Source organism: Mastigoproctus giganteus, chromosome 3 (genome assembly GCF_048544385.1).
Source record: "Mastigoproctus giganteus isolate SK-2022 chromosome 3, ASM4854438v1, whole genome shotgun sequence".
NCBI lineage: Eukaryota > Metazoa > Arthropoda > Arachnida > Uropygi > Thelyphonidae > Mastigoproctus > Mastigoproctus giganteus.
The window spans coordinates 9,667,194-9,691,792 of NC_143577.1; the positions used below are offsets into that span (position 1 = coordinate 9,667,194).

Below are 24,599 nucleotides of genomic sequence, written 5' to 3' on the forward strand. Positions count from 1 at the left end.
TTGAGGGCCCCCTACAGAAAGAAATCAAGGCTGGATAAATCAGGTGAGCCTGGTGGCCAATCAACGGGTCCACCACGGTCAATCCATTGACGCCCAAAATGCCTGTTCAAATGGTCACGAACACACCTTCCATAATGGGCAGGCGCCCCGTCATGTTGAAACCAAATGTTGCGTCTCACATTTGCTGGAACATCGTCAAGTAACCCTGGTAGAACTTCTTCAAGAAATATCTGATATTTAGCGGAGTTTGTGCGCGATGGTAACAGGTATGGGCCGATTAAGCTGTCACAGACCATACCTGCCCACACATTTATTGCAAAGCGATGTTGTGTCGCATGGGGGGAGCATACACCGTGTGGGTTGTCATGAGCCCACACATGAGCATTGTGCTGATTGAATAAGCCTCTCCGAGTGAAATAAGCCTCATCCATGACCAAAAGATAGGCTGGAAAATTCAATCTTGGAAAAACCACTGTGCAAAAGCCACGGGCAGGATGATCGTGGGGGAGCAGTAACTGAACCCTTTGGAGATGAAATGGGTGTAGGGAATCGTCGTGCCAGATGCTGTACACTGCAATGAGACACTCCTAAGGCAGAGGCAACGGCACCCATAATCCTAATCACCACCTAACACAACGGCACCACCTAAATGACCCATAATCGCACAAATTTTGATGCACACGCACAATCAAACGGTGGTACGGTACATGTCTTTCTGGGAAGCTGGCAGACATACACTAGGTGCATGTCTGCCAGCTCACAGTTAGTATATCGATGCATGCTCTTCGTGTGGCGACTACTGCTTGAATGAGTAAACCAGAAATTTTCCCTCTTGCGAACTGATGAACAGCGCCGTGTACCGACTTACAGTGATGTTTCCGGTTATGGGTTCCTATGCGATTCACATTCCTTTACATGTTACCTACCTCCCCTAAATGTTTGTACCAATATTTTTGAGACACCCTGTATGTGTGTGTATATATATATATTATTATTATTTAAGATAGTAGTTTTAGTGGTTGAGTCTAATGTTGTATTTATAATCAAAATTTAGCAGGTTATAGTGTATACCGAGAAACAAACCGGTAATATAATGGCCCAAGAAACAAGAACCTATGTACGTGCCTACGGCAACCTGGGAAAAAATATATATATATGCAATATAACATAAGGCAAAATCTTACATATCAAAATTATATTATAAAATAAAATTATGTTAATTATAGGTATATAGATACATTGAAAGGGACTTTTTCGAGTGCTAACCCTCTTAATGTATCAACCATAATTAACAGCCTATCCGTTTTTGTAGTCATCGTCCAGCTTAACGGTGTCCAGAATATAGCTATGTAGTATGAGATAGCAATACCAAATGAAGGAAATGTAGTATTAGATCACAAAACCAAAATATATTACAGTTAACTAAAATTAATATATCCCAATTTAGTAGTTAGCTGGCTAGATGACTGTTAGTCCGACGGATAGCTAATTTACAAAAAGATAATAATACGTAGCTAATAGAAAGAGATCCATCCTTTGTTAAACATATACATATGTGGTATATTATATATCGTATAGGTAGCATAAGTATTAGTAGCATACGCTAAAAGTAACATGAAGCAATAGTAGCATAAGCAGAGTAAAGTATAGATATAGTGCCTCAATCCCCCTCGAATTACTCTAATAGTTCATGAGGTATAAAAAGTAGAATTATTACAGTAAAAGGTAAAAAGCATAGAAAAGGTGAAGCATAATTTTACTTAGGATAAAACCGGGAGCGTAACTTCCCGTCCCTTATAGTAAGGGATCCTGGTTATTAGATATAACAATAAGAGTCAATAAGTATAAGATAAATTTATATATAAAATGCTTACCACTGCAAAGAAAATGTAAGAAAGACAGAATAAGTCTGCACGTGTAGCATATATGCGTACCTAACCGATCGAATCTCCTCCTGGTAACTGTAGTTAATTTCACTAAATAGCCAAAATTAATTCTAAAATCTATAGTGCCCTCTGCAATTTTGTATATAAATATGGAACTAGCATATGGTAATTTTAACAAATAGATAGTTCTAGGAGACATCGTAGAGGATAATAGAATTGGTTCCTACTCATAGAGTAAATATAGGTACGACTTTTTCAATGAGTGTAAGCTATATATAGCTTACTCCATGGGCAGTGCCTACTATGTACATATATACATATCCAGCCAAAAGCTACCTATGCCAGCAGTAACTTCAACAAAATACACCTACATATTCTATGCTGTATAAGTGCGGCTCAAGATTTTATCCATAATAAGATGTGGGTTAAGGTTATTGTGCCTTTTGTTAATAGCTATCAAAATAGCTTTATGTAGGCATCGTGCAATAATATGGTGTAGGAATCCGTTTTTTGTTAACTTAGATCTGAAATCTATAAGCGTATCTATAATGTAATCTACCTTGTTACATACGCATGTTCTTCTGATACCTTGTGCGACTATTATATTTCTATGAATCCATTTGGAGATGTTAGAGTTCCAATTGGTGAGGTCTATGGAATTAAATTGAAATTCTTTACATTTGTCATACAGTTTGGTGTGTATAGTATTATTAACTATGTGTATGTCTAAGTCTAGGAAGGTAGCTGATTTAGAACTGTTTGTGTTAGTACATTCTAATATTAATTCAGGTGGGTAGTGTTTAATAGCTTCTCTGAGGAAGTTAGGCATGTTAATAACAATCAAATCATCTATGTATCTGTATAGAATAATGTCCTGTTTAAAGCTATTTTCAAAATGGTGAAGGTATAAGTTGGCTACTAGGCAAGAGCTACAGATTCCCATAGCAATGCCTATGTGTTGTCTAAATATGTAGTTGTTGAAAATACAAAGGTTAATGAGGTCGTCCCAGTAGTATTTCTAACATGGTAATATATTTTTATATTTGTTGTAATAATCGCTAAACACGGTTTTTAGGCTGTTATGAGGGATACTGGTAAACAAGTTATTAAAGTCGTACGTATTAATATGTTCTATAGTATTATTGTCTTTATTAGTATTTAGGTAATTTAATATCAGGCTATTATTGAGTATAATATTCGGTGAACGAGCTTATGATGCGGAATCTTGGCGTAGCTGTCTCTACACGAAGTGATAAATCTAAAACCAGTGGGTGTTTTATGAAATTTAGGTATGCAGTATATGTAAGGATACATTGTGTTATGGTTAGTTAACTTTAACTTTTTATGCAGGGCCAGTATTTTCTTAGTAATGGAGTTGCATTTGTCGGTTACTAATTTGTATGTAGGACTATTGTTTAGTTCATTTAATAGTATAGTAGTGTAAAATTTTTTACATATTATGCTGTAATTATTAGAGGCTTTGTCAATAGTAGTAATAATAAACCTGTTTTGTATCTTTTTAAGATTCTGTTTAATGTTGGCTAGATTGAAAACCTTAGTGGGTGGTAATTTGTTGTATATGAACCTTATCTGCTTTTTGATAGCCTAGTATGTAAGTGTAAGCCAAATGTGGAAAGCTTCTAAAGGTATGTTGTGTTTGTATGATAGTTTTAGGCAGAACTGCATTAGATCTAAGTGTAGTTGTTTGATAATCGTTTTGGTATTGATATTAGTTTTTGGATGAAATTTAAAACCAAAAGAAAGGATTTCGCGCAGATCAAGGTAGTCTGTGATACTCAGATCTCCGGTGATGATATGTTTATGGTGTTTGTCCACATAGTCCTGATATTGAGGTAGATGGAAATAGCATTTAGTCTCAATATTACTATTGACTAGGTTGCTTGCAGTTTTTTGTAATTACAGACTGTAAGTCCAAATGGTTTATTATAAAGTAATGGTGTAGTAACTTTCTAAAGTAATGGTGTAGATGTGTGCATTTGTAATAGGTAATTCATGTTTTTATATATTGATAATCTTATCTAAGCATATATGATCCAATATAGCGTTGCTGAATTTAATATTAATGTATTCATTAGTAACCATAGTTTTATTATTTAACATAAATTTAAAAATATCCTTAAGTAGGTGGTTGAGGTGTATATTATTATGCTTATATGTAGAGTTGATTTTGGTGAGTGCTCTGAGTTTGCTATGCTTCAACCCGAAGGTAAAATCGTGAATCTGCTTGATATGTATATACCAGGACTTTATGCCAAGAAAGTTCCAGGTCCTGATGGTAGTTCTCCACTTGTTCTCAAAACCTGTGCTTCAGAGCTTACTCTTGTTCTGTGTTGCCTTTCTATACTTTCTTATTCCACTGGTTGTTTTCTTTTCTGCTTGGAAATTTGCTCATAATCAGTCAGTTCCTAAAAGAAAAGGTGACAAATCCCTTCCATCCAGCTGTCATCCCATTGCACTTCTACTCTTTCTAAAGTAATGGAGAAATCCATCAACTGCCAGCTCCTGAACTATCTAGAAACCTTCCATCTGATCAATGATTGCCAGTATGGATTCTGTCAGTGTCGATCCATCAGGCTCATGTTACCATCTATGGAAAAGTTTAGTGAAACTCAAGCATTTGCTCTTGACATTTCAAAAACTTGTGATTGTTTGGCATAAAAAGATTTTCTATATAATCTTCGATCTTATGGTTTTCCAACTGCTTTTGTAATTGGCTATCCATTTTTCTCTCTGATGCCTTCCGGCAGGTGATGGTAGATGGCTGTTCTATCTTCTTACTTGTTTACTAATGCTGATGTTCCTCAAGGTTCAAGCTTTCTCCCACTCTTTTTATCTTGTATATTAATCACCTTCTTCCATTAACCAGAAATCCTATCCATAGTTTTCCTGATAATAACATATTTTTGAGACCGGTGCCCTACACAAACAGCTTCAGTTTCTCAAATATCTGCTACCAATTCCTTAAATGCTGATCTTCAGGTAATTCTCCTGTGGGGAACAAAGATAACCTAGTTGATTTCAATCCTTCTAAAACTCAGTCCTGTCTTATCTCACAAAAAGGATTCTTTTACTCCTATGTTTATCTTTGATGACACTCAAATTCCTAGGCAAGATCACATATCTCTTTTCGGGATCACACTGGTTTCTAATCTCTCTTGGCAAAAATCAAATCTTGATCACAAATATCGCTTCCTCTACATCTAAAAAATTGGGTTTTTCTCTTTTTCTCTTGGCATTACTTTTCTTCCAAACAGTTATTCACCCTGTACCAATATCAAATTCACCCTGTATGGAATATTGTTCCCACATCTGGGGTGGTGCCTTTAAAACCTCTCTCATGCTTCTAGACTCCATTCAAAAGAGGGCAGTAAAATTAATTAATGATCCATCTCTAACAAAGTCTCTCCACTCTACTCTCTGTCTCATAGATGTTCTGTATCTGCTGCATGCCTTTTCTATAAATACTTCCATGGGCACTATTCTTCTGAATTGGCTTCTTTCATTCCCTGTCTAACTTCAAATTCACAGAACCAATTTTTCTTCTTCCTCATTTATTTTTTTTTTTGATTTCTGTTTTCTGGAAAAATCTCCCTTCATATGTATTTCCTGATAATTACTATCTACAGAAATTTAAGTCTGGTTTCAACTAATCTTCTTTCATCTTAACCTTCAACCCAAACACTGTATTAAGTACTATAGGTTCTGATATAATACTTTTTGTGCTTGAAAGGTTTTCATATAAAAAAAATAAATAAATAATATTAATAATGTCAATCATGTCATTCTTGCAACTTTAGAGATCTTTAGATCTGTGTAGAAGACAAAATGAAAAATTGGCATAGCTGCATAACAGCATATGTAAAGACTTAATATATGTTGAAAAACGTATGCCAGTTCTGGTTGTAATTAGACTACTAAGTATTTTTTGCTAACGTTACTTTCTAGATAGAGATCAAAATATGAGAATAAGCACCTGCTGTGAATATGGCCTGTTTTATATATTTTTAAGGTTTTCTCTTTGAATGGCATGAAACAACCAGTTTAAACTGGCTGTATTATACTACTGTAGCCATAATGCTTCATTATCTTTTTCTTTATCTTCGCCTTCTTCCCACGTTTATGTGGGGTCGGCATTTCCGTCCTTAATTCTTTTCCTCCATTCCTCCCTATCCTGGGCTTCCTCTCTCCTCCATCCTCTCTCTTTTAAATCCTCTGCCACCCTGTCCTTCCATCTCAGCTTAGGTCTCCCCCTCTTCCCTGTAACCTCCAACTTTTCACACCTCTTCCCCACATACTCCTCACTTCTTCATTCCACATGTCCAAGCCACCTCAACCTAGATTCCTGCATTTTTTTACTCAGAGGCCCCACCTTGACCGTACCTCTAATGTAGTCATTTCTTATCCTGTCCTTCCTCGTCACACCACACATCCATCTTAGTATCCTCATCTCCGCCACTTCCATCAGGCGCCTCCATAGCCAGGTGGGAAGGAGCAGCAGTGCGTACCACGTGCTTCTTGATTCAACCGGGGTTCGAGCCCGTCACCACCAAATACGGAGGATGGGGAAAGGTCAGGGAATGACCACCGCATATCCCAGAGCAATATGGCCTTAGTTGCTAATGCTCCTAAAAACCAAATAACAAACAAACAAGCCACTTCCATCTTCTTTTACTGAGCCCTTGTAATCGCCCATGTCTCCGCACCATACATCAATGCGGGTCTAACCACGGTTTTATACATTCTTCCCTTCATTCTACAATTTACTTTCTTATCACACAGCACCCCACTAATCTTTCTCCAGTTCAACCATCCACATTGCACTCTATGCTGTATTTCTGCACTCAATCCTCCGTCCCTCTCAACGTTCGATCCCAGATACTTAAATTTCGAAACTGATGGTAGCTTTTCCTCCTGCAGTTTTATAGAACTCCCATCTTCTCCATTCAATACCATATATATTGTCTTTGTTCTACTTATTCTCATGCCTCTCTCTTCCGACGCTTTCCTCCATTCCTCCAATTTCTTCTCTACCTTTCCTTGGGATGGTTCACACAGTACAATATCATCCGCGAACAGCATGCTGCCGACCGGGCTAGCCGAGTGGGTAAAGTACCTGCCCGGCAACCCAAAGGTCGCGGGTTCGATTCCCGCCTCGGGCTTGGATCAAAGTACTGCAAAAACCTTGGGAGGTGCAATATGGCCACAGAAGCCGATGCGCCAACAACTACCAAATCAAAAAAAAAAAAAAAAAAAGAACAGCATGCTCCATGGTGCTCTACTCTTCACTTCTCTCACCAACACATCCATTACCAGATCAAACAGATATGGGCTAAGAACTGATCCTTGGTGCAGTCCAACTTCTACAGAGAACCCCTCAATCATACCTACACTACTCTTAACCTGAGTCACCGCTCCCTCGTACATTTCTTTCACAAGCCTTATGTACTTTTCTGATGCACCCTTCTCCCTCATGCATCTCCATACCTCTTGTCTGGGCACTCTATCATATGCTTTTTCCAGGTCTATGAACACCATGTGCAACTCTACTTGCATCTCTCTGTATCTTTCCATCACCTGTCTTAAAGCAAAGACCGCATCTGTTGTTCCTCTTCCCGGCATGAAACCAAACTGTTCCTCTCCTATTTCCGTCTCCTGCCTTATCCTTCCTTCCACAATTCTTTCCCAGATCTTCATCGACTGAGACATTAACTTTATTCCCCTGTAGTCCCCATATTCCTGCACATCACCCTTCCTTTATAGATTGGCACAAGTATACTTTCCCTCCATTCATCGGATATCCTCTCCTGCTGCCACAGTTTTTCCATAAAGTCCCATAGGATATCGATCTGTTCTTCTCCATACCTATACTGGTATCTGATCGCCACCTACTGCTTTCCCCCTCTTCATTTTTCTGAGTGCGCTTTCCACTTCTTTCCTGCTTATGCCTTCCACTACTCTTTCATTTGGCACTCCATCCTCGCATAATGCTCTTGGGTTTTCCTCATTTAATAACTTCTTAAAATAGTCTTTCCACCTTTCCTTAACCTTCTCTTGGTCCTGTATAACCACTCCCCTCTCATCTTTTATCTGTTTTATTGATGAGAAGTCCTTTGATGCCTTGTCTCTCGTTTTGGCTATTCTCATCAATTGCCTATCTCCATCTTTCCTTTCCAGTTCCCCATAGGCCTTATCCATTGCCCTCGCCTTTGCTATCACCACAGCCCTTTTTGCCTCCTTGTTTGCTAATTTATATGCTTCTTTATCTTCCTGGCTACCTGTTAAATCCCATCTTTTCTTCATCTCCTTCTTTTGTTTTATCACTGATTGCACTTCATTCTGCCACCAAGCCTCCGGAACCCCCTTTCCTGATGTTTCCCCAACAACTTCTCCAACTTTCCTTATGATATACAACTATTTAATTTCCACCACTCTTGCACGTCTTCCGGTAACTTTATTCCTTTTAGCACCTTTTTCCTAAACTCCTTCCTCAAACCCTCTCTTTCAATCTCCACCATTTTATCCTTTTCTCCCTCTGTCTTGAATATTTCCTACTTTTGTCCACTGCAACTTCCCAATCGACCACAAGCAATCTATGTTGTGCAGACACACTTTCTCCATTTATCAGCTTGCTGTTCCTCATTTCCTTTAGATGCCTCCTACAGCACATGATATAGTCAATCTGTCCTTTCCCCACTCTTGTATGTTATCAATTGGCTTTCTTTCTTTTCGAAGTAGGTGTTAACTATCGCAGGTTGAATGCCACTGTTCTACTATTCTCTCCCCTTCTCTATTTCTTTCCCCAATACTCCACTTTCCATACACTCTTCCTTCCTCTCTCTTGCTTCTTCCTAAATGTCCATTTAAATTTCCCCTAACAATCAACCTCTCTTTCTCAGGTATTGCCATGACCACTTGATCCATTTCCATCCAGAAACTGTCCTTTTCTTCTTCCCCGCATCCTACTTGCGGGGCATATGCACATACTATTGTGGTCAAGTGTCCATCCACTTCCAGTTTGATGCTCATAATCCCATCACTCCCTCACACACTCCATATTTTAACTCCTTATCGACTACAATACCTACTCCATTTCTTCCTCTCTCATCCGCTCCCCTAAAGAACAACTTGTACCCTTTCCCCAAGCTCTTTTGCTTTATTTCCTTTCCACTTTGTCTCTTGTAGGCATAGGATCTTCACTCTTCTTTGCATCAAATCCACAATCTTGCTACTCTTTCCATTCATCGTCCCAATGTTCAATGTTCCTATTCTAACACTTTTCATCCTCTTCTTCTTCTTCTTCTCTAGCTGGACTAACTTCTTTAACTGAACCCGTCCTTTGTTCAGTAGCCCTGACCCCTTTTCTCACAGTTTCCGGGCGACATGACTGCACATCGCTTATGGGGTACGCGCTTGCCATTCCGCATCTATTTTCCATCATTCTATCATTTTCTTTTGTTTTGGCATAGTTTTTTACGACCGGTGCCCTTCCTGACGCCAACCCTCACCATTTATCCGGGCTTGGGACCGGCACCTACTGAGGCTGGCTTGCCCCCACCGGTGGCTGGCTTAATGCTTCATTATAATGGTTACATTATAACGAAGAATCATAATGTGTTATCCTCTTCATATATTGAATCTTTGTTGCATTTGGTTTATTTTAAAGTTAATAATTAAATGGTAAAATAATGACTTCAGTATTACATCTGGGTAAAGAATTTAATAAGCTTAACTAGAATATTTTTTATAGTATCATTCATTTGTGTTGTGTTCTTAAGAATTTTTTTTTCTCTAAAATTTGTTTAGCATTGAGTTTGACAAAGACAACGAATTTTTTGCCATTGCAGGAGTGACAAAAAAAATAAAGGTAAGAAATATTTTATACTACTTAGTTGCCCTTGATAGTGTAACAACATTAAAACATTATAAACATCTAGGAATATTTTCAAAAACAAGAAAAAGCCATGTATAGGAATCTGCATAGAGACCATAGTAGTAACATAGCCTTCACCCATTATGATGTTGAAATAATATTATGCAGGAGTAGTCCACTCTGGATAATTTAGAGTATCTATCAACACTAAGGTTGCTGTCTAAATATGGAACAATAGAATAATCAGGATACTACAGAGTGGTAGATGATAGATGAATATTGTTTATGAGATTGAATATCCAGAAGGGATGTGATGTTTGCGTTCACCACGATGCCCGTGTTATCGTGAAATGATACCACTCTACCACTTTATCCCTATTCACCTGACATGGTCAGGTAAATGAGGATAAAGCTGAAACTCTGCACTGGACCTGAAATTGCTATTATTTGACTGTGCTACTATCCAAGACATCCTCCACAAAAAGTGTGTGCTCCTTGCACGCCAGTGAAGGTCACAATTTCCATTCCTTTGTGCTGACACAGTTTTATTACAAATAGGCAAAAATACTAGCTGAAAATACTTGACAGTGCAGCTCCCACTATGAATATTTTGGGGAATGGTGATATTCCTGTCATTTGTATTCCTCTGTGATGGTATGTGCCACACCTTCTAGTTTCATAACGTATGGTATAAGATTGAATTGCTCGCAGTATAAAAAATCCGAACAGCTTTGTACATTAGGTAATTTGCATCTGTCGTGCATGTCAAAGTGAACTAGCAGTTGTGGGACATAGTAAACATATCAGAGTTTCAAAAGGTTGAAATGGTTGTGGGAACCTGTGCATCTGTTTCTATATTGGAAATGGCACGTCTTATTGGTTGCTCGTGGCCCACTGTGACTAAGGTGTAAAACTGTAAAGGATTATGCAAGGTGGATGTTCATGGTGAGCAAAGGGTGCAGCGCATTGTACATGCTCAAAGGCAGGTCACTGTGCAACAGTTGACATCGCAACACAATATGGGGAATGAAAGAACAATATCCCAAATGACAATGCACTGCACACTCAGACATATGGGACTCCACAAGAGACACTCTCTCCTCACCACTGATCAACATCGATGGTGAATGCCATGGTGTTAGCAACATGTAGGTTGAACACTGGAGGACTGGGTACAAATGTGCTCATGGATGAATCAAAATATCTGGTGCAACATGGCGATGGATGACTTTGTGTGGCGACTCACACAAAACAACACGAGTCCGTGGACCTATCATGCATGGGGCCCACTATCCAGGCAAGTGGCAATGGTTACTTAATATGAGGCATGTTTTGCTGGCAAGAACTAAGACCCCCCCCCCCCCCATTGTGTATGGACCAGTGTTTCACTGCCAAAAGCTACTGGCAGCTCTTAGGAGACCTTGTGCACCCTGCTATGTGACATATTTTCCCAGACAGAAATGGATCTTTCTAGACAATAATACACCATGGCATGGGGCTCACACTGTGCACAAGTGGTTCGAGACGCACAGTGCAGATATCATCCATCTTGTTTGGCCTCAAATTCGCCTGACCTCAGTCCAATTGAACAACTATGGGATGTTTTGGAAAGGGAAGTGAGGCATATGGACACTTAACCATCATCCATTCCAACACTGGAAAGCTTTGCAGGCAGCATGGCTGCAAGTCCCTAAGACATCTTCAGATATCTATGGAGTCACTACCTAGGCAAATGGTGGCTGAATAGCTCGTTTGAACAGTATTAGGTAGGTGGGCATAATTCAGTGATCATTGAGTGTACATCCCAGTGAAAGTCATTTTTATTCAACGTCCATGCTAATATGTAAGTTGTCATGTGATCAGTAGCAACTCTTATTTTGTTTCTTCATCAGTGATGAGTGCACTTTTTATATGAATAAACTAATGAATAAACAAAATGTTAGAATCTGAGGAAGTGAGAAACCACATGCTTATGTAGGGTGACAGCCCAAAGTGAGTGTATTTTCTTCTCTCATTTACAGGAAGCTTTTTCATCCATTTGGCTCCATGAGAAAAACAGTCACTGGAGTTGGTATCTTGATGTGCCAGACCACCTTCTTCCATACATATCACTGGAGATGACCAAGCTCATCAGCCCAATGAACAACAAACTTGCATTCCCAGGATTTTCTGATGTGAATTTTCAAATCGGTGGGTGAAACAAGGTAATCCAGTTATCCTGCCAGCATAATCCATAGATATAGATAATTGTGCAGTCAAATATGAAGTTTTCTGAGCAGTGCAGACAGGCTGCAAGAGTAGCTCATGGTGTCTTGTCAATGATATACAGGAATTTTGTTAGCAGGGATAACGAGGTGATTGTCCTCTTGTATAAGGCAATGGTCAGGCCACACCTTGAGTACTTCATACAGGTCTGGAGGCCTCATTTTAGAAAAGATGTAGAGCTGCTGCAAAGAGTGCAGAGAAGGGCAACGAGATTGGTGTTTTTTTTTTTTTTTTTTATGTGAACCCCCAAACACGGGAGGTATTAGAACCTATAGTACTTAGTACTGTGCTTGGGTTACAAAGTTGGTGAATGGTACAGTGTTGCTGTTACCAAGAAAGGCTTAAGTTCTGCAAATTGCATTGGCTGGAGACTAGGCACCTTCAAGGTGATCTAATTGAGGTGTATAAGGCCTTGAATGGTTTGAGCATGCTCAATTCTGATGGGATTCTTCCTCTTGTTCAGATTACTCACCTGAGTTGACATAAATTCAAATTGAGGAAAGACAATTGTAGAATAGATGTGCGGAAATTTGCCTTTAGCCAGCATGTGGTTGATAGTTGGAGCCGTTGTAGTTGAGTTCAACAACTTTAAGTTCAAGCCTTAACTAGACAACCATTTGGAGTGAATGGATGGGTAGGTGAAATGGGAAGGTGTTTTTTTTTTTTTTTTTTTTTTTTTGGCTGATGCTATATATGCTTGCCTTCTTGCATCATATGCCTCTGCTAATGCTAATATCATGCCATTGGATTATTTCCTCTGAGGCTTCATTAAGGATCAGATTTATCAATGACTATTACCAAAAATATACACATTGAACATAATCACTTACTACTGATCCTGTAGCACTCTTTGTGCTAAAGTGGTGGTTGCAGGATAGAAACATTTGTTGGATGTACAAGGGGTGGTTAAAATAATGGAAACACCTGTGATAAGAGTTACAGGTATACACTAATATGGTGTTGGGACACCCTTTGCTTTTAAAAAAACTTGTATTTACGTGGAATAGATTTGGATAAATCTTACCCAGTTCACTCAGCCATATGTTCCCAGCAAAAATGATTGGACCCCTCAGCAACTTAAATATCAACCCTGAAACAATTTGGACAAAGCCTACAGATCAAAAGTTTTGCTGATACCTACATAATCTTGCAGTTTTAGATCTTTTGTTTCACCATTGCTTTATGTGGCTTCTATATTAGAGGATCATATGTGCTCCTCCTGTTCCGGACAGCCTGCAGCATCTTGCCAGCATCCCCACACTCTTCTTGGAGAGATGCTGAATGTATTTAGAGTATTATGTTGAACATAATCTGTCTTAACTTTAATTAATTATTGACTTGATCTCTGTATACTTTATTTTACCCAATATTAATATTGTATTAATTTTTTATAGTTACATGTACCCTCCTAGCATTTGATTGCTGTCTATGGATGAATGTAACTTTTCTTTACCTGATTAAATAAATAAATTGCATTTCAAGGCTTTTGAGTCATGAAGGTGGAGGAAATCTGCTTCTCACTTTCCTCTCAAAATATGCCCGCAATGGCTCAGTAATGTTTGTCTGGTGATTGTGCAAGCTATGGAAGATGCTTAACCTTAGTTCCATGCTCTTCAAACCAAGATTGGGCACATCTGACTGTGTGTATTGGAGCATTGTTATCTTGAAACATGGCATCATTTGTGGGAAACAATGTTTGCACCATAGGATGAACCTGGTCACTTAGAACATCAAAGGTAATCAGTGACAGTAATTCATTCTTTCAGAATGATGTTATGACTTAGAGCAGTGTTTCTCAACCTTTTTTTTAATTATTGCCCTCCTAAAGGGCTTTTTTAGACAATTTTTTTCCTAATCACCTCCCCCCATGAAATATTAAACAAGAAAATACTTTATGCTTCTTTTATTCAATGGGATCCCTGAGCTTGATGTTTCTTTGCTAAAAGTTCAATGTTTGGTATGATGTTAGTAATTTTAATTCTGTCTCCTCTTGAACACATATCAATTCTGTTACTTTCCTTTGTTAATATTTTATTTACTGAACTAACACCACCTTGTTGGATAAAGAAGTTTAGTTGTTTTTGATCCCCACAACTGAGTCATTCCACCTTTTTCGAATTTATATTTGCATTTTTCGTTACATTTTAATTCAATGAGTTATTCTTGAATTTCTTCACTAGCAGACCCAAAATCACATCCATTTGAATCTAACGTTCATGGCTTCACTTCAAAAGAAAATAAAGCTGAAAATCTATTTTTCATTTCCCCTTTTAAAGAACACAAATGATCTGAATAATTCTTAAGCTCATTCTCCGTGAGAGATTCATTGACTTCAGCTAACTCTTGCATACCATGAAATTGTTTTCTCATTAAATTGCTTTCAAATATTTTCAGTGAAGGCTTTTAATATGCATTTGCAGTCTATCAGCGTAATTAATTTCCCCTGAAGTTGAAGTGATACTTCATTAAGTTTTTGAAAAATCCAAGCCATATAGTATAAGTTGTTTTTGTGTTTGGTGATCACCTTTGCTAAATCTGTGTCTTCTTAGCTTTCTAAAAAACTAATTATCGTATCAAAAAGGTTTACAAATCTTGTTAGACAGTTTCCTTTATAAAGCCATCTGACTTCTGTATGTAAAAGAAGCCTCACATACTGTTCATTATCAACACAAATTTTTCTGAAAAGGGGATCATATTTGCTATGTGACTTCATTTTATTGATGGTTTTTTAAACTATATTGAGAGATTGATAAAGAACTGAACTAATATTTTTTGCAACCAGATTATGTCAGTGCACAGTGCAGTGTATTGTAAGAACTTCGGGACATACTTCCTTTAGGTGGGCTATAAAACCTTTATGTCGTTCAACCATGGAGGTAGCACCGTCAGTGGAACAGGATATCAAATTTTCCAATGGAACTTGTTTTTCGTCAAACCGTGTTTATACAGAAGCAAAAATTGATGCTGCAGTACAGTCAGTTTCTATAGATTTTACAAACATCTTTTCTTGCAATTTACAATCATCAAAATAACAAACATATGCCATTAGAAGGGCCTTATTATCAGTAACTGGATTCATCAATCTGAATAAAAATTTTTCTCGTTTTTAGTTTGTCAATTCGCTGCTCTTCAATGTTAACTGACATCTCATCGATTAGTCTTTGAACTGAATTGTTGTGCAATGGCAATGCTTCTAAAATACTGGAAGGATTTTGATGCATCACTGTTTCAATTACAGTCTCTAATACTGGTTGTATAACAGTCTCAGAAACTGTATGAGCACTACTAGTTTTTGCAATGATTTCTGCAATTTTATAAGACAATCATTCCATCGTCATTTGTTTGTTTGTTCTTCTTAAATAAGGAAGTAACAGTGTTACGTTGCTCAAAGTTCTGTTTTAAAATTTTAAAATATTCGATATGTTTACCAATTATATTAGGATGTTTCTTTTTTAAGTGATCTAAAAGACTTTATCGTTTCATAGCCTCATTTGAAAAAGAGCTATTATACATAAGATGCATAGACTGTCTTGAGTTGAATGGGCTTTCAATAAAACCATAAGCTAGATATTCATCCAGATACTGTTGACACTTTTTCTTTCCAGTGCTTGATGTGATTGATGATGGGTTGAATAACTATAAAGAATTAAATAATAAAATATAAACAATTTTTATTTAGCTCTCATAGCCCATTTCACTCACAAAAGCACTGTGGATCAAAAATAAACAACTTCTACAAGGAAACAATAAATCAATACTAATTATCGCTTAGAAAGTAAAAGAATAGACTCAAACACTTCCTCATCCCAGCCATACCTCATATATTGACCAATGAAATAAAAGAGTAAATAAATAAATCACACCCACTATGCCACTGCCAAGGTCGCAGCTGTCGGAATGGTGCAGACAGCAAGAATTTCGGAGACGTTACCTCTGAAAGCAATTAGGAATTTAATGCCTATGAAAAGCAAAGAGTAAAGGTGGTTGAATTAAATCAAGCCCACTATCTTCTTTTTATCAAAATTCCTCACTCACTCCTAATATAATACACCGATAAGCCAAAACATTGACCAGCGAGTCATTATGCAAATTGAAGTAACTGCAAGTGAGCTACGGCACGTGTGCGGGTCGGGACATGGTATAAAAAACACCTGATACCGAGTTCCGTTAATCAGTGTTACTCTTGTTCTTCAGATGGAAAAGGCAGCGGACTTAAGCGAGTTTGATAAAGGCCAAATTGTAATGATCAGACGACTGGGTCAGAGCATATCCGAAACAGCATGGCTGGTGGGATGCTCACGGTCAGCCGTTGTTAGTATCTACCGAAAGTGGTCCAAGAAGGGGGAACTCATGAACTGCCAGCAAGGTGTTGGACGACCACGGCTCACCGATGCTCGAGGTGAGTGAAGGCTCTCCCAGATGATACGTGACAACAGAAGAGCGACTGTGGTGCAACTTGCCAGTAATTGGAATGCCGGTGACAGGAGTAATGTGCCGCAGCACACAGTAGATCGAACTCTTCTGAAAATGGGGCTGCGCAGCTGCAGGCTGCTCCGAGTGTCCATGCTAACCACGGTTCACCAGTGACAGGGCCTACAATGGGCACGCAAGCATAGAAACTGGACTTTGAGTGATTTGAAGAAGGTCGTCTGGTCCGATGAATCACTTTTCCTGTTGTACCATGTGGATCGCTGAGTAAGTGTGCCTCGTTTAACTGGGGAAGTGATGGCACCTGGATGCACCGTGGGACAAAAACAAGCCGGTGCCGACAGTGTCATGTTTTGGGTGATGTTCTGCTGGGATATCCTGGGTCCAGTCATCCATGTGCCAGGCACTCTGACGTCTACCACCTACTTAAACATCATTGCTGACCAGGTACACCCTTTCATGCCAACGGTCTTCCCCTCTGGCGGTGCCGTCTTTCAGCAGAATAATGCACCATGCCACACCACCCGGATTGTTCGAGACTGGTTTGCAGAACATGAGGAAGACTTCCAGGTATTGCCCTGGCCTCCAAATTCCACAGACATCAATCCCATCAAGCATCTTTGGTTTGTGTTGGAACAGCAACTCCGATCTGTGGCATCTGAACCATGGATCTTACAGGAGTTAAAGGATCTGCTGGTTATTTGTTAGTACCAGATACCACAGGACACATTTAAAAATTTTATAGTGTCCCTGCCTCGCCGGGTATGAGTTGTTTTGGCTGCAGATGGAGGACCAACATCATATTAGGTAGGTGGTCATAATGTTTTGGCTTATCGGTGTATACCTATATGTTAAAAATCAGTTGTCTCAAGGAGAAAAGAAAACCCAATGAGACAAATTAAATATTAAGGAATAAGATGTCGTCAGGTAGGGTTGAACTTGAGGGCCACAAACCATTGTGATACCCATGATTTTTTTGCTCCCAAAACATATGGATATGACCCTACACTCTTGTGTAGTGAGTGCAGACAGCCCATATGGAGATGAAGGGAGGGACTAGAAGGAGAGTTTGGAAGAAAACGTGAAGGCAAAGGGGGAATTTTAGAAAAGGCATCCCCAAGGCAAGGCAAGAATCCTAAAGTAGGAGAAAACTCTAAAGAAGTGCGAGTATTGGACAGATAAAGTTACTAAGAGCAAATGCATGAGTCAAGCTGGGTGGCAACTCAGATGTGAAGTAGGATCAGTGTTAAACAAGAGAATTCTACTTTTTGAGGAAAAGGAGTCAATATGGTTAACATAGGGAAAGAACTATGAGCACAGCAGCCTAGTAGGTCATAAAGAGAGAACTCTGTTTGCCTGATGTTCCAGGGAGGCTTCGAACAGGAGGACCAGATTGTTAGCATGTGAGAACAAGGTCCTGTGGAGGTGCTACTCAGCCACTCATCCAAGACCATGTTTCACATGAATGAGCCCACTATTGAGACCAGGGAAACCTAGAGTATTCCCTGGTGATTTGTTGGAACCATTTTGATATAATGTTGCTATAGTGGGACGACTTTAAAACCTGCATTATATGCAAAGCATTTTGACTATAGCCGAAAATAAAACTTATCCAGTGTTTTACAAACAATTTCTAATATGAATACACAGTGACTAAAAGATAACCTATTATGAAAGTAAATTTTCCCTCTTCCTTCCCTTTTAGTTTTGCCCTCAGTTTTGAAATGGGTAAAACATTTTAAATGGCAAAAGCACCATTACTGTAGGTTTTAGAACATTACTGTATTTTAAAATAATACTGTTAAATAGGAATTCTTCATATCTTCTTCTTCAAGAGGAATGTTTCTATTTACAATGGGTTTCCTCAACCTACAAGTTACTTTTTGGTAGGAATTTTTTTTCGCCATAAAGTGCGGTTCAGGATGTCTTTTGTTGGTTAAAACTCGGGCATGCACTTGTCATGCACTCCCGTACTCCCTCCATCCATGTCCTCCTAGGTCTTCCTCTTCTTCCTGGAGGTATCCATTCCAGGATAGCCTTTGGGTATCTGGTTTCTTGCATCCATTTTTTCTATGTTCGTACCACGTTAAATGCTTTTCTTCGATAGTATCAATAATATTCTTTTTCACTTCCATTTTCTCTCTTATGTCTTCATTCCGTTTTCTGTCTCTTCTAGAAGTTCTTGCTGAACGACTCCAAAAATCCATTTCTGTGGAGAGCAATTTGTTTTCCCTTCGCCTGTTCAACGTCCAAGTTTCCACTCCATACAATAAAAGACTGTACAATCATTTGAAATATAAGTTTCTTTGCTTTATTTAGCATATTTCTGCTCCATAGAACAGAATTTAGCACGTTAACTTTTCTGCCATCTGCAATTCTTTTATTGATCTCTGCTTGGGATGATCAAGCAGAGATCAATAAGATTGATCCCAAATATTTGAATTTATTGACTTGTTTGATTTTAAAACCTTCAGTATTTAGAATGTGTCCTAATCCTGAAGACAGTCTTTTTCAGTTTTGCTAAAATTGATTTTTAGACCCTATCGTTTATATTCCTCAAACAATTTACGACATGCATAGTCTGCATCTTCCGAGTCTTTTACTATCACCACCTGAACATCTGCAAAAAAAAAAAAGTAAATTGTGAATATAGATGTTCTTATTGATCCACAATCCTATTTTTTTTTTACCATTATCTTAGGCAGATGTCAATATAAATTTTGAAAAGTGTTGGTGACGTGCAACAGCCTTGCAATAAGCCTTTTTAAGTGTGGAATTCAGGTGATAAAGCTGATTGCACTTTAATTCTGCATCTATTATTCCTGTAAATTGTCAATTCCTTATAACTATTTCATGCTTCCAAATGAGACATGTTACAGGGAATGTATTTCATGGTTACAAATGAGACATGTTACTCATACCTAATCCCTTGTAAAAAAAGTTCAGAATTACATTGGAATTAGTGAATTATTCTCTGAAGAAGCTTTATGTAGTAGAGAATTTACTAATTAAAAATTAGACAAGTATTGTGAATAACAACTGTCAGTAAGCCAATGAAAATATGTGATTTAACTTATTTTTATAAGGCTTACATATTAGCATTAGTATAGGCATATGATGCAAGAAAGCAAGCTTATGCAGCATCAGCAAAAAAAAAAAAAAAAAATCCCCTCCCATTTCATCCCTCCGTTCGTTCAAAATACCTGTCTAGCTGAGCCTTAAATTTATTTAGGCTATCAATTTCCACAACAAAGGATGGAAGTCTGTTCCACCAATCAACTACCCGCTGGCTAAAGGCAATTTCCGCACATCTATCCTACATCTGTCTTTCCTCAATTTGAATTTATGCCCTCTCAGGTGATTATTCTGAGCAAGAGGAAGAATCCCATCGGCATTGAGCATGCTGAAACCATTCAAGGCTTTATACACCTCTATCAGATCACCTCGCCAGTGCCTAGTCTCCAGACACTGTAATTTGCAAAACTTAAGCCTTAAGTGAATGGAGCAACCCTTTGTTCCATTCACTAATCTTTTTGCCCTTCTCTGTACTCGTTCCAGCAGCTCTACATCCTTCTTTAAATGAGGCCTCCAGACCTGTATACAGTACTCAAAGGTGTGGCCTGACCATTGCCTTATACAAGGGAATAATCACCTCCTTATCCCTGCTAGAAAAATTCCTGTATATCATTGACAAGACACCATGAGCTACTCTTGCAGCCCGTCTGCACTGTCATATGTCATGAGTTTTCCTCTTAGTCCATAGTGGAAATAATAACTTGATATGATCATCTCTCCACTTGAATTTATATGAGTTAATTTGTAATGATTAGGGTTTACATTTTTTTATTTATTTATTTTTTTAATTTCCACAGTATTGCCTCTCATGGCCCAAAGTGTATTAAGTATATAATAAATTCGTCATGTTAGTATAATACAGTAGAACCTAATATATCTTGCATTCTCTGGAAATTCTAGTTTTTTGAAGGTTATGCCCATAGCCTAAGTATTCTGAGGTATTTTGTTATTTTTATTAGATAATACAATAGCTCTGATCTCTTTAATCCCCATGGAATGATAGCCACCAGCATCAAGCCAGTTAATCCATACTGCATTGGTCTAGGATAACATGCTTGTCAAAGAAATAAAGGTTGCATGTTTAAATGCAGCCTACGATATGGGTGTTGGGATTGCGTAATATTTTTTTAGTATGAGGTACAAATACTGTGATATGATTTCAGCAATTGAATCGACTTAAAAACTAAATAAATACTACTGTACTATTAAGTACTATACTGTACTGTAAACTAGTATTAAATATTTTGCAAACTGAACGGCTTTACACATTGGAAGTATATAATAACATAGTGTTTTGGGGATGAGGTGCCACCTGTGGTTTCCCACAACTGTGCAGTATATGTTAACAATGACATAAGTCTCTGCCCCCTGCCGTGTTTTTTTTTTTTTTTTTTTAAGCCCAGACAGCCTGTTTTCCCTCTGCCCTTGCGCAGTTGACAAGCTGTAAAAAAATTATGACGTATAGTTAGGTAATATTTTATATTACCATTCTTAAAGTTATGAAATATAAGTAAATGGAATATACTCTGTTTTGTTTACATTATGACAAATTTTTTATTCTTATTTTTCTTCGTATTCTTCATAGGTTTTTGAATATGGAACTGTGATAAGAGATACTGTTGACATTCATTATCCTGTAAATGAAATGTTGTGCAATTCCAAAATCAGGTAAATATTTTAAGCATATATTTTTTGTTGTTATTTACTTTCTGTCACTTGGTTATCAACAACTTCATAGTGTTGCAGCCAGTGGGTACATTTTAACACTAACTGCCTACCCCTGCTATTTGAATTGTAGAACTGGACACATGGTGGGTACCATTATCTGACTGCCAGTAGAAAGCTACAGTCATTGGTTTATTTAAGAATGGCAAAACCTGAACTATTATCATCTAATTACTTAGTCTTCTTGACCAACATAAAGTAATGTTCAGGTAAAATGGCTAGATAAACTGACAGTATAAAATGAAATAAAATATTTTATTTTATACTTTGACTTAATTTATCTGTCTTAATAAGTTTCATTACAATCAGTTAATTTATGTTAATTCTGTTTATGATTTGTTATATGACTGATTTTCATATTTGTGTTTAGTTTAAATTTGTTGATTGCATGTAGTCTGTGTCAGGATTTGCATTTTGCTGTATGTCTATTTTAACTGCAGAGGGTAAGGGCTATGGCATATAGTTTATGCCTCCTGAGTTTAGTTTCTTTTCTCTATTCAGATTATATACCTAAGGGGATTATCCTTGTAGGTTCCATGTCTTTATTTGATTTCATTATTTTTCTTTTATGTTAATTTAACTCTTTCATTGGAGTGCTGATATTTCTCTGTTGTTAATGAGGATGCGTCTTCTTGGGCAGGGTGTTGTGTTCTCAAAACTAGTGGTAGATGTTGGTATTTATGATTGTTTTTGATCACCTTCTTTTTTGTAATTTTATTTTAATTTTAGGGAGCTTGGGGCAGCAATATTTGCGCCTTTCCAAGTATGACCTTAATTTGCATTAGCATATGGTATAAGAATGTTTCTGAACCACTTCATTTTCAGATATGTGCAATGAAAGTCAGGCAGGATGAAACATTATTATTAAGTCCAGGATATTATCCTGGACTTAATAATTTTAAGTCCAGGATATTATGATATGCTCCATATCAGTGTAAGAATCATGAGTAGAGTTTACTGAGTTGATAACTAAAGGAAATTGTCACATATACAGTGTATTCTGAAGCTCTGGCCCGAGTTGGGGAGTAAGTTCTATTCACTCACCAAAATGATGATGAAAAGTTCATATGAACCTAGATCTGAAAATCCGTCCTTGCTGAGATATAGCCATGTTGCTACTCCTAGTAGTGATATATTGTCAGCAGTACTATTCAACTGATCATATTCTTGTGTACATGAATTGTTATTTAAATGTTGAAATGGTATATGTGCATTTAATGTGTAGCCATGCAAATGGTAATGGCAAGGAAGCCAGGTATCTCCACGAGGAGGGTTCCAAGTTGGATGACTAGTGAAGTTGCCGCATTACTTGAGCAGAAAAAGGTGGCATGGAAAGGTTACAGAACAATAAAAAGTACTGAAGCCTATAACAGCTACAAGGTGATGTGTAATAGAGCCACAGAAAAGGTTCGACAGGCAAAGGCAGTTTATGAGAAATCACTAGCAAACAGAGCAAAGAGGGGGGGATAAAGAATTCTTCACATATATAAATGCCAAGAAGAGCAGGACAAACCAGATCGGTCCTTTATGTAAGGGAAAGGGGATAGTAATAAATACACCAGCTGCCGTTGCAGATGAACTCAACAGTTATTTTGCATCAATATTTACAAATGAAAAGCCTTTTGTGGCAAAGGGAAATTGTGGGAGCGAAGTTAAAAAATATGTAATTAATGATATTGAAATTTCGCAAGATTATTTAATGAAAAAACTTTCGAGCCTACAGACCAGTAAGGCTCCTGGAGTTGATGGAATATACCCTATAATCTTAAGAGAGGCAGCAAGCGAGTGCATTGAACCATTGAGGCTAATTATGCGAGCATCACTAGACTCTGGGGAAATTCCCTTGGATTGGAAAAGTGCAAATGTATCTCCCATACATAAGGGTGGCTCTAAAAGTGAAGTTGGAAATTATTGACCTGTCAGTCTGACTTCAGTAGTAGGGAAAATCATGGAGGCAATGATCAAGGGTGGAATTCAGGATCATTTGGATCGAATTGAAATTCTCGAGGATACTCAGCATGGTTTCGTAAAGGGAAAATCATGTTTAACAAATCTGGTTCACTATTTCGAAAGGGTCACTCACGAGCTGGATTTAGGGAATAATTTCGACATTGTTTATTTAGATTTCAGCAAAGCTTTTGACTCAGTCCCACATGAGCGGTTGCTTTATAAGCTGGAACAGGTTGGAATCACTGGGAAAATCCTTAGATGGATAGAAGGATGGCTTCAGGGCAGGAGGCAGAGGGTTGTGATAAATGGCTATTCCTCAGATTGGGTTGATGTAAGAAGTGGGGTTCCCCAAGGATCAGTATTAGGACCACTGTTGTTTTTAATTTTCATAAACGACATTGATGAAGGGATAGAGGGCGTGATGTCTAAATTTGCAGATGATGTTAAAATTGGGAGAGTAGTTAATGATCACTGTCAAGCTGAGCTTCTTCAGAGAGACCTAGATAGACTTCAGGAATGGTCAGAAAAATGGCAGCTGTGCTTTAATCCAACAAAGTGTAAGGTATTACACCTGGGAAACAGTAATCCCAAAAAAACTTATTCACTTGGTGGAGTTCAACTAAAGCCAGTACTGGAGGAAAGGGACTTGGGTGTTACGATACGGTCAGACATGAAATTCTCTGAGCATTGTAAACAGGTTGCAAGGAAGGCCCATGGTGTCCTATCGATGATCTATCGAACTTTTGCAAGTAGGGATAGGGACGTGATAATCCCATTATATAAGGCTTATGTTAGACCACACTTGGAATACTGTGTTCAAGTATGGAGACCGCACCTGAAGAAAGACATCGAGCTTCTTGAAAGGGTGCAAAGAAGGGTAACTCGCCTGGTGAGATCGGCAAAAGGGCGTCCTTATGAAGAAAGACTTCGAATATGTGGGTTGCAGAGTTTGGAAACTAGACACCTTAGAGGAGATTTGATTGAGGTGTTTAAGGCTCTGAGAGGCATCAGTAAAATGAATGAGGACAAAATTTTCAAGATTATAGATGATGCTAGAACTAGGGGACATAAATTCAAGTTACGGGGGGAAATGTTTAGATTGGATTGCAGGAAGTTCTATTTTAGCCAGCGAGTTATAAATTACTGGAATAAGTTGCCTTCATGGGTGGTAGAGGCCGACAGTTTGGGGAAATTCAAAGGTCATCTGGATAGTACTTTCGGGTAAGGGAAGCACATAGGATTATAGGTTTAATTTCCTTTTTATTTTATTTTTTTATTTATTAATTATTATTATTTAGTTATTTATTTATTATTATTATTTTTTTTTTGTTTTTATCATTGTTTTGTTCGGATTTTTTTTTTTTTTTTTGGCTGGTGCA

At 37.9% G+C, this 24,599-nt stretch overlaps 1 protein-coding gene across 1 annotated transcript in view; it reads left to right on the plus strand.

Moving 5' to 3' along the window:
* LOC150087657 (E3 ubiquitin-protein ligase COP1-like) overlaps positions 1-24,599 on the plus strand; it is a 191,087-nt gene that overhangs the window by 95,924 nt on the left and 70,564 nt on the right. The window contains exons 12-13 of the mRNA XM_090369904.1: positions 9,711-9,771; positions 21,131-21,213. Of these exons, the coding sequence (XP_090226030.1) occupies positions 9,711-9,771; positions 21,131-21,213 (144 nt within the window). The remainder of the gene's footprint in view (positions 1-9,710; positions 9,772-21,130; positions 21,214-24,599) is intronic.